Genomic DNA, 15,956 nt, shown 5'->3' with positions numbered 1-15,956 from the left:
AAAGCTTAAGTGGAATCAAAATTATCATGTTTATTCTTATCCAACAAGCATTACTTTGTTCTGATCTTAATATTATCTAACTTATATACATATATATATATATATATATATATATATAAATTACTAAAAAAATAAATAAATAAATAATGAAATATATAGTGAAAAAATAATGAAAATTGAAAGAGAAATTATAATTTTTTTTCCTAAAAATAAAATTATATTTATAAGTTGCTCTAAATTTTACTTATATTTTTATTAAAAAGGAAAAAAGAAAAGAAAAGTATTTTATTATTTGATTTTTTTTATTTTTCAAATATGAGAAAATTAATTTTTTCTTTAGCAAATTTTCAAATATGAATTCTATCATTTTAGCTAAATAAGATGTATTCTTTTGGACATTATTTTGATGGATTTTGGAAAAATGATCATTTTTTGAATATTTAAAGTTGTTTCATTCTTTTTTAGAAAAACAATTTCAATGGGAAGTAGTCTCCAAAATTCCAAATTGCCTCAAAATATAATTTCTAACTATCATATATTTAAAAGTATTTTTTGAATTATTGTATTTTTAAAAATGACTATTCTTGATTTTTCAAAATCCCTTATTTTGAGTTTTACAAATTGATGAATTTCGTCAAGTACTATATTCGGTATTCACGGGAGGCTACCAGGGCCCAGGCCGTTCAAATGCTTGACTTTTGAGTTTTGAACTTTTGACAAAAGTAGACGTCTCCATTTTTTATTTTTAAAATTTAAAATTATTATTATTTTTAATTTTTTATTGTAGCGTGTGGGCAGCATGGAGCATCCAGTCTAATAATTGATAATCATAACCCGACATGTTTTATTATGTGTTAATTTTAAATAAAAATCATTTTAAATTGGTTTAAGTATCATTTCATTAACTTGCATGCATTATTTTTTTAAATCTCATTATAAAATTCACTAGTATTCATATGTTAGACCATCCTGGATCTTGAAACCTCCAGTGAAGCCATTGCCCATCAAACTTGCTATGAAATTATTACAAAAATAAATTAATTACTATTCTTGTGTAATTTTCCCATAAATCAATAACATTTACTATGTTTGGTTCCCGGAAAGTACAAAGGAAAGAAAAAAAATGCTAAGGAAAATGATTTTCTCATGTTTGGTTGTCCTATGAAAAATATCAAAGAAAATCAAATATAATTAAAACTAATTAAAAACTTATGTATTTTTAAATTATTTAATCTTTATATTGATGAGTTAAAATAAATAAAATGAATTTGAAGTAACAAAAAAAATAATTTATCAACTTTTAATCTATTTTTTTATTTTCCTTCATTTTTTCTTTCATTCTACTTTTCCTTTGCATTTTCTTTCCCTCGCATTTTCCCTCAAATTTTCCGGGAACCAAACATAGCATTAGATTTTAATTTCATTTCAAAAAAGCACTTTCAAAGTGGGTATTTGGAGAAAATATTTTAATTTTTTTTTATTAAAATATGATTATTTATAAAAATGAAAAAAATATATATATATAATTACAACATTTCTCAAGAATAGATTTTTAGATTTGTTTTTGTCAAGTATTGTGAAAATATTTTCAAAAAAAAAATAAAATAGTATTTTACAACTCTCCTACGATGACATCTATTTAAGAATTTAAAATGCTCCTCGCCCTTTTTCCATATTTTTAAATATGTTTTAAAAATAAATAAAGTGATTTATTTTTAATCATTCCTATAGTTGTTTGTCAAGCGGGACATACAAAACCGTTTTCAAAACCTTATCAATCGGACTCGGCTTAGTGGGCTTAGCCACGGTGGAGAAGCCTAACAGAATGGGCTTAAAATATCTTAGCCCAAGAGTGAGCCTATTTGGGAAGCTCTAGTCTTGGAGCTTGAATGTAATTTCGTTATCCAGCGTTTACAGCATTTTGGACAGTAGTGTGTGTGGCTCTCACTGTGCTCTCTCTTTCTGGGCGGCCTCTTCTCCTCTCGCTGCTTCGCTTCATCTACTCGCCTCTTTCTCCATCCCACTCCTACTTCTATGGCACCATTCTCTATCTCCATCTGAAGCATTTCACTGAATGACACCTCCCCATCCATGCCTTTATTAGGTACACGCCTCTTCTTTCTATTTCTTCGCGATTTCAATCTGCTAAAAATGTGAAAATTTGGTGATTGGAGCTCAATTGCTCCTTCACACAGCAGACCCGCGCATAAGGGTTTTGTGGGCATTTTGCTTCTGGGCGCGCCTTCTCAAATTTACTTGGCTATTTCGTTGGGTAGCTCTATGCAAGTTCTAGGTTTTTTAATGTATCTGTAATGCACAAGTTTTAAATATTTTATTTCTCCCCTTTTCCTTTTTTGAAAAAGGAGCAGTAGTTCTGCTGAAGTTATAAGAATTTCGATTTGTTTTGGTGGTTTCCAGCGGAAAATTTTCGGTATTGGTGTTTTTTTGGTATGAAAGCATTCTAGCCAAGATTGAAATGCATCGTTTGGATAAAAACTCGAAGGTTATGTTTGGTTGCAGAAAATTTGGGGGACAATGCTAGGAATGAAAATAGGAAAGAAAAAGCATTAAATTATATGTTTCTTTACATGCATTTTACTTTTTTTTTTTTTTTCTCTTTTTTCTTTTTAATATAAGTATTAAAAAATAATTTGAAAATCTATAAACTTTTGTAACTAATTTTAATTTTCTTTTACCATTTTTTTTTATGGTAAATCATTCAGGAAATTTTATTTTTCTTAGCATTTTTTTCCCTTTGCCTAGTACTTTTTGATATTGTGCCTGAAGTGCCAAAATAGGCCTCAACACACAATGGAAATAACATAAGATTTTGAAGTAAATTTGGATATACGTAAAAGCAGCATTAAAATGTGGAAGAGAAAAAAAAAATTGTATCATTTACATGGAACTCTTAGCAGAAAATATGACGGAAATAACATAGATTTTTTTGGAAGAAAAATTTGTGGTCTTAGGAGTCCCATGTTGATAATTACTGAGGACATCTTTCTTGTGTTGCTATTTGTTTGGCAGATATTGCTACAGCACAGCCTTCTTTCCAAAATCATTTAGTTACACTGAGTGCTCAAACCCTCATTCATGGTAAGGTATCAGGTAAATTTGCCTCTGGACCTGAGAAGAGGTTGGCCTCTGCATGGAAACCCTTCCAGATCCCCAAAAAAGTGGACTTCAATGTTGGGCATCTTGAGGCGCGGTGGGGCAAATTCCTGATCAAGGCAGTTGCTACTCTTGAAGCCAAGTGCTCAGTTCAGGGTGAAGATGGGCAAAAAGGTTACAACAATTTACCCTTGGGTGTTGATTCAAGACCCCCAGGTAATCCAATTCAGTCCTCAAGTGAAGAGTACTCTGAACTGGACGAAAGAGAAAGGTTGAGACGAATGAGGATTTCTAAAGCAAATAAAGGAAACACACCATGGAACAAAGGAAAGAAGCACAGCGCAGGTAACTGAGTACTGGTTGAACTATTTATCACTCTATTCGCAATAGTGTTGCATTGTAAATTTAAATATCTTTAATTTTGTGCAACCTATAAAAAAAATATATATTTCTTTAATTTTGTGCAGAAACCCTTCAGCGGATCAGAGAGAGAACTAAGCTTGCCATGCAGGATCCTAAGGTGATGTCATGTAAGAATTATTTTACACATTTCCTTGGTATAACCTTGATGAAGTAGAGGATAAACTCAATTTCATAACTAGAGCCACTTCTTGAGGTTCATATCAGGCTTTTGCTTAAGCCCCCATTTATTCCTTATGTGGCACACACAAACTGATGGAAAAAAACATTCAGTTACTGTATGCCATTTGAAATATGTCTTTGTTCATAGTTGGACAGGCATGCAATAATATAAAGGTCACTTTCTCCATAGGATAAAAGCACTTTCAGTTTCGCCTAAATTTGAAACAACTGTGTCAACTTGTTCAGTTTGCAGTCACCTTAGATCCTTCCCTTTTAATCAACCAATTCAATAGGTGAAGTGAATCTGTGATGCTTTAGAATTATGAGGTAACCAACAGATTATGTATTTGATGAAGAGGAGACAAGGGTTGTCATGATTTAATTGTTTTCATTAGAATCTGATTGGATTGTTTATTTCTTTTAACAAAATTTTGCCATGCAGGTTAAGATGAAGTTGGTTAACCTGGGACATGCTCAGAGGTGGGTCCTGTGCCTTCCATCTTTGTTCTCTTGGATTTGTTAAATGAATGTCTCAAGTATTATAGTCTGAACGTCAAATTTCCAGTAGCTATCATTCTAAAGTTCTTGCTTTTATAGTTTTGCCTTGTAATGAAGTATATGATATTTTTCATGTAATCTTCAGTGGCTTGCCCTATAAAGCCATGAAAGAGGACGTGAACCAATTGAACTGTCTATGGTAGGTTCTCATGTAGAGGAGTTTAATCATGTAGATGGTGAGATGTACAACTCAGAGATAGAAGTGAGTAGGCTTATAAAGGAGTTATAAAATGAATGAAGCAGGGGGTCTTGAGGGTTGGGATCCTTGGAACACTCTAAGGATCTTAGAGACTTCCAAGTGTGGGTTTAGAATTCTTAGAACCTAGTAAAATGGGATACAGTGTGTTTGGATAAGAGTAAGGGTGGTTTGGGAGTTAGACGTTTGTCTATTCTCAATAGGGCCCTTCTTTGTAAATGGAATTGGCGCTTTGCGAATGAAAGGGATAATCTATGGAGGCGTGTCATTAGTAGGAAGTTCGGGGAGGAAGATGGGGGGTGGTACTCTAAAGAGGTCAGGGAGGGCTTTGGAGTTGGTTTTTGGAAGGATATAAGGAAGGAAGGTGCTCTTTTGCAAAACAGGGTGGGTTTCTCTGTGGGGAATGGTAGAAGGGTGAAATTTTGGAAAGATAATTGGTGTGGGAACTCCACTCTCTGTAATTCATTCCCTTCTTTGTATGCCTTTGCATCTTATAAAGAGGCTTGGATAGAGGAGATGTGGGACCATTCTGGAGGTGAAGGGGTTTGGAGTCCAAGATTCTCTAGGCCCTTTAATGATTGGGAGGTGGAGGAGGTGGAGAGATTACTTGTGATAATTCGGGGGAGGAGGCTTAATCCTCTTGCGGAAGATTGTTTGTTGTGGAAAGAGACAAAGGATGGGATTTTCTCAGTTAAATCTCTTTATAGCATTTTAGATTCAAGAAGAGGTGTTCAATTCCCTATCAATATTATATGGAATCCTTGTGTGCCTACTAAGGTGGGTTTTTTTGCTTGGGAAGCTTTTTGGGGTAAGGTGTTAACTTTGGATCAACTCAAAAAGAGGGGTCGGTGTTTAGCCAACAGATGCTTTCTTTGCGGTGAGGAAGAAGAATCTATTGATCATATTCTTATTCAGTGCTCCAAGGCTAGAGTGTTATGGGAATTATTATTTACTCTTTTTGGTGTTTCTTGGGTCCTGCCTTATTCGGTTAGAGATACCCTTTGTGGGTGGAGTGGATTTAATATGGGCAAGAAGCGCAGAAAGGTGTGGAAGGCTGCCCCTTCGTGTATCTTTTGGGCGGTGTGGAAGGAAAGAAATAGGATTGCCTTTGACAATGAGGAGCTATCGTTGAATAGGTTGAAAAATTCTTTTGTTTGTAATCTTTGGGTGTGGTCTAAACCAGTTGTAAATGAAGGTTCTCTCTCTTTATTCGGTTTTTTTGATTGGCTAGGTGCTAGGTGAGGGCTGGTATTGTATTTCTGCTTCTTTTTGTGCCCTCGGGCGCCTCTTGTATACTCCCTGTATGCTTTTGGGCCTGTTTTTGGGGCTCCTTGCTAATATATGCTTCTTTGTGTGTTTGCCAATCAAAAAAAAAAGAATTCTTAGAACTTAGGACCTTGTGCTATAGCTTATGGTGTTTGAACCCCTTAACTGGTGGCCAGTTGAGCCTTGTATAAAGTAATGGAGGTCAAGAGCCTTGTCTAAAGTAATGGAGGTCAAGAGAATGTAAGGTGCTTGGGGCCCTGGCTTTGCCATATTCAGGCCTCAGGATTCAGAAAATCCTGGACTTCATGTTTTGTCATAGATGATACTTGTTCAGGCCTTTTGGTGTTCAGACCTGATTGGGACTGATAACTATTCTATGACAGAGGCAGGTCTCTTTTCCTCTCAGGTGCTGGTGATGTAAATGCCTGACTTTTTGTTTCTGTCCAGCTGTGACTTTGAATCTTCCATCCATAGCCACCAAGTTAAGGCCCTCAAACCTTTCCAAGAAGACTTGGTGGTGGGTGGTTTGCCCCACCTGTAAGGCACAAGTCCAACTTTTGTACTCCCTAGCACCTGTTTCCAACTTGGACAAGAAAATAAGCATCAGGCACTGTATCTTGGGTGCCTAAAAATGGGCCTTCAAGAAAGGGGTCTCTTGGGTAACCACCAGAATGGCAGCTTCTGTTGTTATGGGCATCCACCTGAGCTGTTAGCATCCATGCCAAGGTTATGGTCACTTAGCATAGGATGGTCTAGAACCCCTCTTTTTTCAGTTTCACAGGTGACATCACCACATGGGTGCCTGACTGTGGCACGTAATACTCTTGCCTGCATAGCTTAATTTAATTGATCCATGTGTTGGGTCAGGATTGGTTACTGGAGCCTACAATGGTATTTCTTTATTCCTTTTAAGTTTGTTATTTTTTCTTTTTGTTCAAATTTGAGCTATTGAAATATGGAAAACTAGAACTCAGCTTCTTGATACCTCCCAAACTGGCTTGTACTAGGTTCTTCATTAAGTTCTGGAGGTTTGAGTTTTGAAATTTTGATTTATGTTTTTTCCCTGTATTCCACCACACATTTTTTACTGACTTGTTTTAATGGATTTTGCAGCGAAGAGACAAGGGTTAAAATTGGGGTTGGAGTGCGAATGGGATGGCAGAGACGCCGTGAGAAGCGGATGCTGCAGGAAACCTGCTATTTTGAGTGGCAGAGCTTGATTGCAGAAGCTTCTAGAAGAGGCTATGCTGGTGAGGAAGAGCTTCAGTGGGATTCCTACGATATCTTGGATGAACAGCTTGAGCGGGAGTGGTTAGAGAGTGTAGAAGAAAGAAAAAGGATGCCTAGACCAAAGGGTAGCAAGAGAGCACCTAAGTCCCCTGAGCAAAGGAGGAAAATTTCAGAGGCCATTTCTGCCAAATGGTCTGATCCTGTAAGAACTTATCATGACATTTTGAACAGTCTTGAAAATTCTCTAGCAGAATGTGGGTTGTTTCATGATGATCATAGCTGCTATCCCTATAGGTCTTCCATAGAAAATCAAACTATTACAGGGAGTAGCCTGATAGAATACTAGGAAATTGTTTTTCTATCAACTAATGGATGCATAATCTTTCATTAACACCTCAATGCCATTGGTGGATCATATTATTGGTCATGGATAATTAGGTTCCTTGGATTTATCAGTGGAGAGTCAAGGCCTGAATATCTTATCCTTGGAGACCAAATTTTTTAGTCATACAAGGGTTCTTTGACCACATTATGGTCTGAACATGATGATAAGGCATAATACCCTTCCCTCTTGTATATCCCGAAGATTTTGTACTCGTGCTATTTTCTAGCTCAATAGAATCCAACCTGTAAAAACAGGTTAGAACAGAATAATCCTATCCAAAATTTGGCCCAGCTTTTGAACATAACAAATATACAAATGTGCTTGTTATGCTCCTTTTTCAACCTAAAATTGAGGACCTGATTCATTTTTCCGCCCTTAGTGTCCTATATCTGCAGTCAACTGGTTGTTGTGAAGAATATCTAATTTTATGCTAGACTAAAGTCCCTCAGGACCGAATTCTTCCTCACTTGTTTCAAGCTGATACTGAGTATTTTCAATTCGGTCTTTCTAATTTTACCGCATATTTCATGGCATTGTGCCTAACCATTGTTTGTTGAAAATGTACTTTTCTTCTCCTACTAGGCCTACCGTGAACGGGTCTGCTCTGCCCTGGCTAAATATCATGGAATACCAGAAGGAGCTCCAAGAAAGCCAAGGAGAAGGCCAAGTGGTGACACACAGTCCACAAGGAGTCCTGCGAATAAAACAACTAGTCATATACTTGATTCTGCTGGGAGTGAAACTAAAAGCCAAAATCAGAAAACCAGGTTGAAGAAAAGTAATTCACCGATGTATAAGGATCCTTTGGCAAATTCCAAATTAGAGATGATAAAGAATATTAGAGCTCAGAGGGTAGCTGCTGAAACCAAGAAGACCGAAGCTATTGAACGAGCAAGGTAAGTTTGTTTACGTTCACTTTCATCCATGGGTTAAAAATGAATAGAAAACTGCCCTGCACCATCAAATTGACAATGCAACACCCCCTAGACATTATTTCAGGCTGTAGATGCACGGATGTGCTGATTCCATTGGTATTAAAAAGTTAAGCTCACTTGACATTTGCAACTCTGTCATGGATTCTTAATTATAAAAATGTGATGGCAGAGTGCAATCTTCAGCACACTTATGACTCTTCCAGGATTACCCAAGCACTGGAACTTTAGTGTCTTCTTTTGTAGGAAATGCTGGGCAAAATAGACCTATTCAATTTCCCAGAGCTTCTATCTTTCTTTTGATGCTATCGATTCCCCACTGGCACATTAGGCTAGTTTTATAAGCTACTTCACGGGTCACCAAGCAGCTTTGTTTTTGTGTATCAATGATATTCTGCAGGCTATTAATTGCTGAAGCTGAGAAGGCAGCAAAGGCACTTGAGGTAGCAGCAACAAGGAGTCCTCTTGCTCACGCTTCCCTCATGGAAACCAAGAAGCTTATAGCTGAAGCAATTCAATCAATTGAATCCATAGAAGCAGGGCAGATCTCCTCCCATGAGAACAGCAGAGACCCTTCATTTTCCTCAGCTGTACCAGTAAACCATGTTGAGAAGGAAATGGATGCGGGAATTGAAGGCCTGAACCAAGCAGATCAAAGAAAAGTAAATGGGACTAAAACCCTGGTATCAAGTAAAAATGACAATGAGGGCTTTGATTTTGGTAAGTTCACCTGGCAGGATCTACTGAATGGCGACATGGAGCTTCTCTCAACAAGCTCCAGTGGGTATGGTTTGTCCCCTCTGGATTTGGACAGTCTAATAGGTTCAACAAAGCCGCTGGATCAACTACCAAATCTAAATGTCGAACGGGAAGACAACCCACTACCCAATGGAAGCAAACTTAAACCCAGAAAAGAGGCAGCACCTGCTAATTCAGTAACTACAACTAAGAAATGGGTTCGCGGGCGGCTCGTCGAAGTGGCAGAAGAGGATTAGGAGAGAGAGTCGGTTCAAGGAACACTGAAGCTAAATTTTATCTCAGCTTTTAAAGTGTAGTCCACATAATGCAATTCTTGATCATAGCTGTTTCAAACTGAATAGCCTCCCAGTCTTGGCACATCAAAGTTGATTTCTTTCATCCTCTTCTTGTCTGGTGAGGTTCATGTCTATGGCCGATTATGTTTCTTGTTATATAATATGTTTACAAGAATTTTGATCAAATAACAGTTCTGGCAACATTAATAGTCCTGAATCTACTGATATTGCTCTTGTACATGCTATTTTATTTGAATTTTGAACTGGGTTAGTTCTTTGTTTCATCCGAACTCCTCAATATTGCCACATTTTTATATTAACTTGGCGGATGGCACATACAATGAACTGGTGAAAGAAGTGAACTTCTGGCTTGAAATAGTGTTTTTCATACAAGGGCCCTCATAATCGAAGTCATAGTAAGTAGTGATAGAACAATTCTACATGCAGGTTATGGTGGTGATCACTGATCATTTAGTGGGAGAATCAGACTCTTGGGGGTGGTTGAGTTAGGAATTGGGATTCCACAGTCTTCCCAATTTCTTCCCTTTTCTTTTCCTTCTTTTCTTTCCCTCAGTTGATCTCCATCTCCACTTCCTCCTTCTGGAATAAAGACAAAACCAAAAGTAGAGAGTTAGATGAAGATTAGCAGTTGAGACTCGCCTGCATTTTTGAAGAAGGTTCAAAGCGGAATGATGGGGAAGAGCAATCCTTTCTTTCTATATCGGGAGTGGAAGCATGGACCGCACCTACGTGGCCTCTTTGTTGTAGACGTGGCGCTCTGTCATCATTTGGGTGCTTGGCTTGTTTTTATCTAGCGAAAATTATTGAAAAGGGTTACATTTGAAAATTTTTATGTTATTGCTTATACTATTAATATTATCATGATAATAATTATTTTATTATAATATTATATTATTCGCCTCATATATTGAATATGTGTTGTATGTGATTTTTTGTAAAGAACTTAAATGCTAAAAATAAAAAAATCTAGTTTTTAGGAGATGCTCGAGGTTATCACGCAAAGTCATGAACAGGTCAAACTATATATATATATTAGACATTATTTTATATAAAAGTTATATATATATATATATATATTTTCTAAGAAATAACTTTTTGATATGAAAATAAATAATAAAAAAATAAAAAAATTTAAACCTATAAAAAAAATCCAATGTACAAAAAAGTTCCTGCACTTTATCTTTTTAATAAAAAAATAGAGTAAAATTTTCTTATTTATCTTCTAAAATTAATTAATTAATTAATCAATATAAAAGAAGCGGAGTCGGGACGGGCAACGGCCAATGGTTGAAACGTCTTGTAGTAGGAGTGGTGGTGGATGGGGTTTCAGTTTTCACTATCACCCACCGACATCGCCAACTCCTTTCATTCCTTGCTTCCGAAGCCCCCTGCCACCCTCCCCGTTACAAATCTCAACTTGAATCTGATTCTAAGTCCAGAATTCCATCCAATCCTAACCCCACCTCCACCTTCCCTCCCCCCCTACGGCCCACATCTTCATCATCGCTCTCTACCACTTTCCTCTTTGATTTTCTAAATACATACATGAACTCACTCACCATTCTTTGAAATTGAATTGGGCCTTTGGGCATTTGGGCATTGCGTTTCGAAATGGAGAGAGAATCTTCCGACGATGAGGAGGATCGACAAAACCTAATCGACGAAAATGAGCGGAAGCTCCCTCATCGATCCGGCTTCCAGATCGAGGATTTCAAGTCTAGACTTTCTGCTCATCGTTTCTCCTTCAATAAGAGGTACCTCTTCGCCATCTTCCCCCCTCTCTTCATCCTCCTCATTTATTTCACCACAGATGTTCGAAACTTATTTACCACCAGTATTTCCATCGTTAAAGCCGATTCTCCCACTGATCGTATGAGGGAATCCGAATTGCGAGCTTTGTATTTGTTGAGGCAGCAGCAGTTGAGTCTCTTCTCTCTTTGGAACCATACTGCATTTGCTGATTCCGCGCCCATTCCTTCTAATTCTTCCAATTCCACTCTTGATTTCTCTACACGGCAGGTTCTTCTCTCCTCTGCCGATTTTAAATCTGCTCTGCTGAAGCAGATTTCGTTGAATAAAGAGATTCAGCAAGTCCTCTTGTCGTCTCATCCATCTGGGAACCTGTCCGAATTGGTGGACGACAACGGGGATCTCAATTTCGGGGCTTACAGTTTTAATAGGTGTCCAAAGGTTAATCAGAATATGTCCCAGAGGCCAACCATAGAATGGAAGCCGAGATCTGATAAGTATCTGTTTGCAATATGCTTGTCTGGGCAGATGTCCAACCACTTGATTTGTTTAGAAAAACACATGTTCTTTGCAGCCCTCCTCAACCGCATTTTAGTTATTCCCAGCTCCAAATTTGATTATCAATACAATCGGGTACTTGATATTGAACATATAAATAATTGTTTGGGAAGAAAAGTGGTAGTCACATTTGAAGAGTTTACCGAATCTAAAAAGAATCACTTACACATAGACAGGGTTATATGCTATTTCTCACTGCCACTGCCTTGCTATGTGGACGATGACCATGTTAAGAAGCTGAAGTCATTGGGAATTTCAATGGGTAAGCTTGAACCTGCTTGGGCTGAGGATATCAAAAAGCCAAAGAAAAGGACAGCCCAGGATGTCCAGGCTAAATTTTCTTCGAATGATGATGTTATTGCTATTGGTGATGTTTTTTATGCTAATGTGGAGGAAGAGTGGGTCATGCAACCGGGTGGTCCCCTTGCTCACAAATGTCAGACTCTGATTGAACCAAGTCGTCTCATTATGCTCACTGCCCAACGTTTTGTTCAAACATTCTTGGGGAAGAGTTTTACTGCTCTCCATTTTCGACGACATGGGTTTCTGAAGTTTTGGTATGCTTTTCGTTGGCTTTACTTTCTTGCTTTAATTTCTGAAGAACATGTTTTTATTATTTTATGTTTGACAGCATGGAAGCATGGTTGTCGTAACAATACATGAATTGCATTGCTGATTTTGTATTAAATAGTTTAGCCTTTGAGAGTTGAAGTTCAATTTCCATTTTTTTTTTCAGTTCTCATGATGGGAATTTCTAAATTTATCTACTAAGTAGTGCAAAGTGGGGCACAGAGAGTGTATAGTGTCTGAGTTGGTGAACTTTTGAACAGAACTTTGCCATCAAAATTTATCTCTAACATTCTTGCTTATTTTGTCAGTAATGCTAAAGAACCAAGTTGCTTTTTCCCCATTCCCCAAGCTGCAGACTGCATTAGTCGTGTGGTTGAGAGGGCTGATACACCAGTCATCTATCTTTCCACAGATGCTGCTGAAAGTGAAACTGGTTTACTGCAGTCTCTGGTTGTCCTGAATGGGAAGCTTGTGCCACTCATTAAGCGACCAACCCGTAATTCAGCAGAAAAATGGGATGCTTTGCTCTACAGACATGGCCTTGATGGAGATTCTCAGGTCAGACCGTGCTTTCTTTTTTCTTTCATCTTATACTTTCAAGCATAGTTACCTGGATATTGGCAATCATTCCACTCTTGGAAGTTTCAACTGGTCATTCCAAAATTATGCCACCAATGGGTTTAACCCTGAATTTGTTGGTTTTGCCAAAGGAATTGCCATGTGATATGCAATCTCTTGAGGCCTATCCAAAAGATTAGTCTGTGGGATATATGGTACATGGAGGCCATGTTAGTGTTTAGGTGTGGATTTTGAAGGAGAAATCTTCATGGTCCTACCAAAAAGCATGTGAGGGATGAAGCACCATCATCACATCTGGTAATGTCCTTTTAGCTGCCATGTCTTTTGGAAGAACATTGGCTTGGGTATCTAAATCCCTAACTCATGAAATTCTTCTTGGGAGAAGAAGTGTTTGTCCACATTGAGCCCAGTCCTGTGTTCATCTGTGCAAAAGTGCAGATCCTTTTCGGTTTGCAATTGCTCCATTGAAATTTGATCTCCAATGCATGTTAAACAATCCAAGCTTTGTTTGCTAGAACATATTTTCAAACTAAATTTTTGAAAAGAAATTAGTAAGATGTCAGAATTGTGGATGAAGGGGAGTCTTATTATGGACATTTGATAAAATGATCGTTGCAGAACCTTTAACATAGTTGAGAATTGTTAAGATCGAAAAATATGAACTGAGGCTGCTGTTGAAACATGTTTCAACAACTTACCACTTCAATTTAATAATTATCTGTTCCATCCTTCTGCTGTGTTGCCAATGGCATTAGGAAAAAAAAGAAAAAGAAATTGTGGCTTTAGAAGCTTTACCCACATAGGGAGGAGCACCCAAATATTTAATGGAAAACATTTTCTGATAAAAACCAGTAGCCGTTGGATAATTTGAGTCCAAACATGGCATTTCTTAGAAGAGTAATGGAATTATGTTTCTCTACATTTGCCAATTGGGCCAAGGATTTTCAGTAGTCATGGATATCTTCATAAAGTTAGAGATGGTCCTTGTACTACTTCCATATATAAAAATGAGTGAATTATGGAGTTACTGGATATAAAATTGGGTCTCTTTGACGCCCCTTAGATGCGTAAAAACTATCTAGGACACCTTGAAATTCCTCATTAAAGCCATGACTCGACACTTCTTTAGCTATGATCAACAAAGTTTAGGGAACACAGATCTTCATTTGGCTGAAATCCTAAGGAGAATGGTGGTTTTGGAAGAGATATTCAAAGTAACATTTAGAAGTGCATGATACAATGTCACTATAGGAGTCTTTTGTAAATATGCTTGTCCTCCAACATATTTTTTGATGAAAATTGAGTTGGACACTTTGGTAAGTGTCTTAACCAGTTCTAGAAACAGGTGGGAATGGATGTGTTTTAAAAATGTCCAATCTATGAATTGGCAGTATGGAAGGGAGGCTTTTTGTTCTTTTCCCTCATCGCTACTAGGTGTTTTTTTGTATACTACATGTGTGCTTTGTTATGTCTCTTTTGAGGGGCCTTTAATACATGTTTTCCCGTTTGCCTATCGAAACAAAATTGACAGTGGGGAGAAGTGTCTTACATTATCATATAATGTAAGGAACATTTGAAGCTAGTTAAGGTTAGATCTTCATAGCTAAATTTGTAGCTGTTAAAGACCTTCCAAATATTTTGAACTTGGCTACCTGAATCTTTTGGCTGCATGAATCCTATTTCTCAATTCAGCTCTATGTAGTAGTCCCAGAACTTCTGCCAAATCCTTTGCCATCATATCTTCTCTTGCCACTTAATGTTCTTTTTGGGCTAGGGTTTCTTCGTTTGCTTGATTTCCTTTCTCCAATTTGAATAAGATAATGCTACAGTGTCACCCTCATATATTAAGACAATGACTCAAGGTCACTCAGGTACACACACGGTTAAAGTTTAAAAAGGTGAGATTGGTTGGCTTTATCAGTGGAAAGTGAAGATTGAAATTTGAGCCATGAACCAAAATTAAATCTGTTGGAATGGGATCAAAAAGTATCCCCTTCAAAAGTCTGATCAGGCCTGTGTATGAAAAACAGTGGTTGTGTTGCATTATTAACAAGCATAAATGTTGTCGTTTGGCTTTTGGCAAAAATATTTTTAAGAAAATTTGAGAATTTATTGGTTATTATTCTTATAATTTTGGTAATTTTGTTATATTGCAGGTGGAAGCCATGCTGGATAAGACAATTTGTGCTATGGCTAGTGTGTTCATTGGAGCCCCTGGTTCCACTTTCACAGAAGACATTCTGCGGCTCCGGAGGGGCTGGGGATCTGCATCACACTGTGATGAGTATCTCTGCCAAGGTGAACAGCCAAACTTCATAGCAGACAATGAGTGAAGACAAACAATAGAGAGATTGGTGATATTTTGTGTTAGGTGAATTTGGCTGCCTTCACTTGGTACGCATTCATTCTGTTAGTTCAGCAGGATGATTGGATTTCCAAATGGTTGAGTTGCTCAGATTGCCATCAACATGTATTAGTAGTGTATGATATAGCATATGCCTTTTTCCCAAATTTTCTTTCATACACCTTTTTTTATTTTTTAAGGCATGTTTTGTCAGTCATATTTTTTATGCACCTGGTGCTAGTGAATTCAGGCAAGGAATTATTTGTGATGTAAATCAACTGATGCTCACTTTTGAGAAACAACTTTTGGAATTGTTATGTTGTGAAGGTAAAGACAAGAGGGCCCATTGGGAAGGAGTATTGTAATGGCAAATTGTGCATGAACGAACTGCAGCTCGGTGCAGGGAAGATGCTTTTGTAAAAACATATGAGCCACTAGCCACACGTATATAAGGCTTTATCGATGTCTTTGGAAATGGGATTAGAGAAGTACTCTTTTTTAAGTGTTTGTAACAGAGGGTAATTCTATGGTATGGTATCGAAATGGTCCCATTTCCTTATGCTTTCGTTTAATAGTTTAAATTTGATTGTACAAATTAACAGCTCACAAGTTGGGTGGATACCTCATCACTCTTTTTTTGTAATATTAATCATGCTCCACTCAATTTATTGATATGAATAAATGGAAATTAGATCCTGAACTTTAAATTAATCGAAATGTATTTGCATTTTTTTTTTATATCTATCGAAAATGGATCATTAATTAGATGTTTATCATTGTCATGTATGTGTTTTGAAAAATGTTTAGATTTCATAGTAATATCCACCAAACAAAAGAT

General features: G+C 37.1%; 2 protein-coding genes across 2 annotated transcripts; both read left to right on the top strand.

The window, feature by feature from the left end:
• Positions 1-1,888: 1,888 nt before the first annotated feature.
• On the top strand, positions 1,889-9,581 carry LOC100241217 (uncharacterized). Its single transcript, XM_002270935.5, has 7 exons — positions 1,889-2,104; positions 3,031-3,459; positions 3,582-3,634; positions 4,139-4,176; positions 6,830-7,148; positions 7,914-8,227; positions 8,664-9,581. The coding sequence occupies exons 1-7, from the start codon at positions 2,092-2,094 to the stop codon at positions 9,256-9,258; spliced, it is 1,761 nt and encodes a 586-aa protein (XP_002270971.2). The 5' UTR covers positions 1,889-2,091; the 3' UTR covers positions 9,259-9,581.
• A 1,002-nt stretch (positions 9,582-10,583) lies between these two features.
• LOC100254979 (O-fucosyltransferase 36) lies at positions 10,584-15,829 on the top strand. The gene is made up of 3 exons (XM_002264051.4): positions 10,584-12,182; positions 12,504-12,753; positions 14,931-15,829. The coding sequence occupies exons 1-3, from the start codon at positions 10,930-10,932 to the stop codon at positions 15,105-15,107; spliced, it is 1,680 nt and encodes a 559-aa protein (XP_002264087.1). The 5' UTR covers positions 10,584-10,929; the 3' UTR covers positions 15,108-15,829.
• Positions 15,830-15,956: the final 127 nt, after the last annotated feature.

Source organism: Vitis vinifera, chromosome 9 (assembly GCF_030704535.1).
Source record: "Vitis vinifera cultivar Pinot Noir 40024 chromosome 9, ASM3070453v1".
In the NCBI taxonomy this organism is placed as follows: Eukaryota; Viridiplantae; Streptophyta; class Magnoliopsida; order Vitales; family Vitaceae; genus Vitis; species Vitis vinifera.
This window is presented reverse-complemented; position numbering and strand designations above follow the sequence as displayed.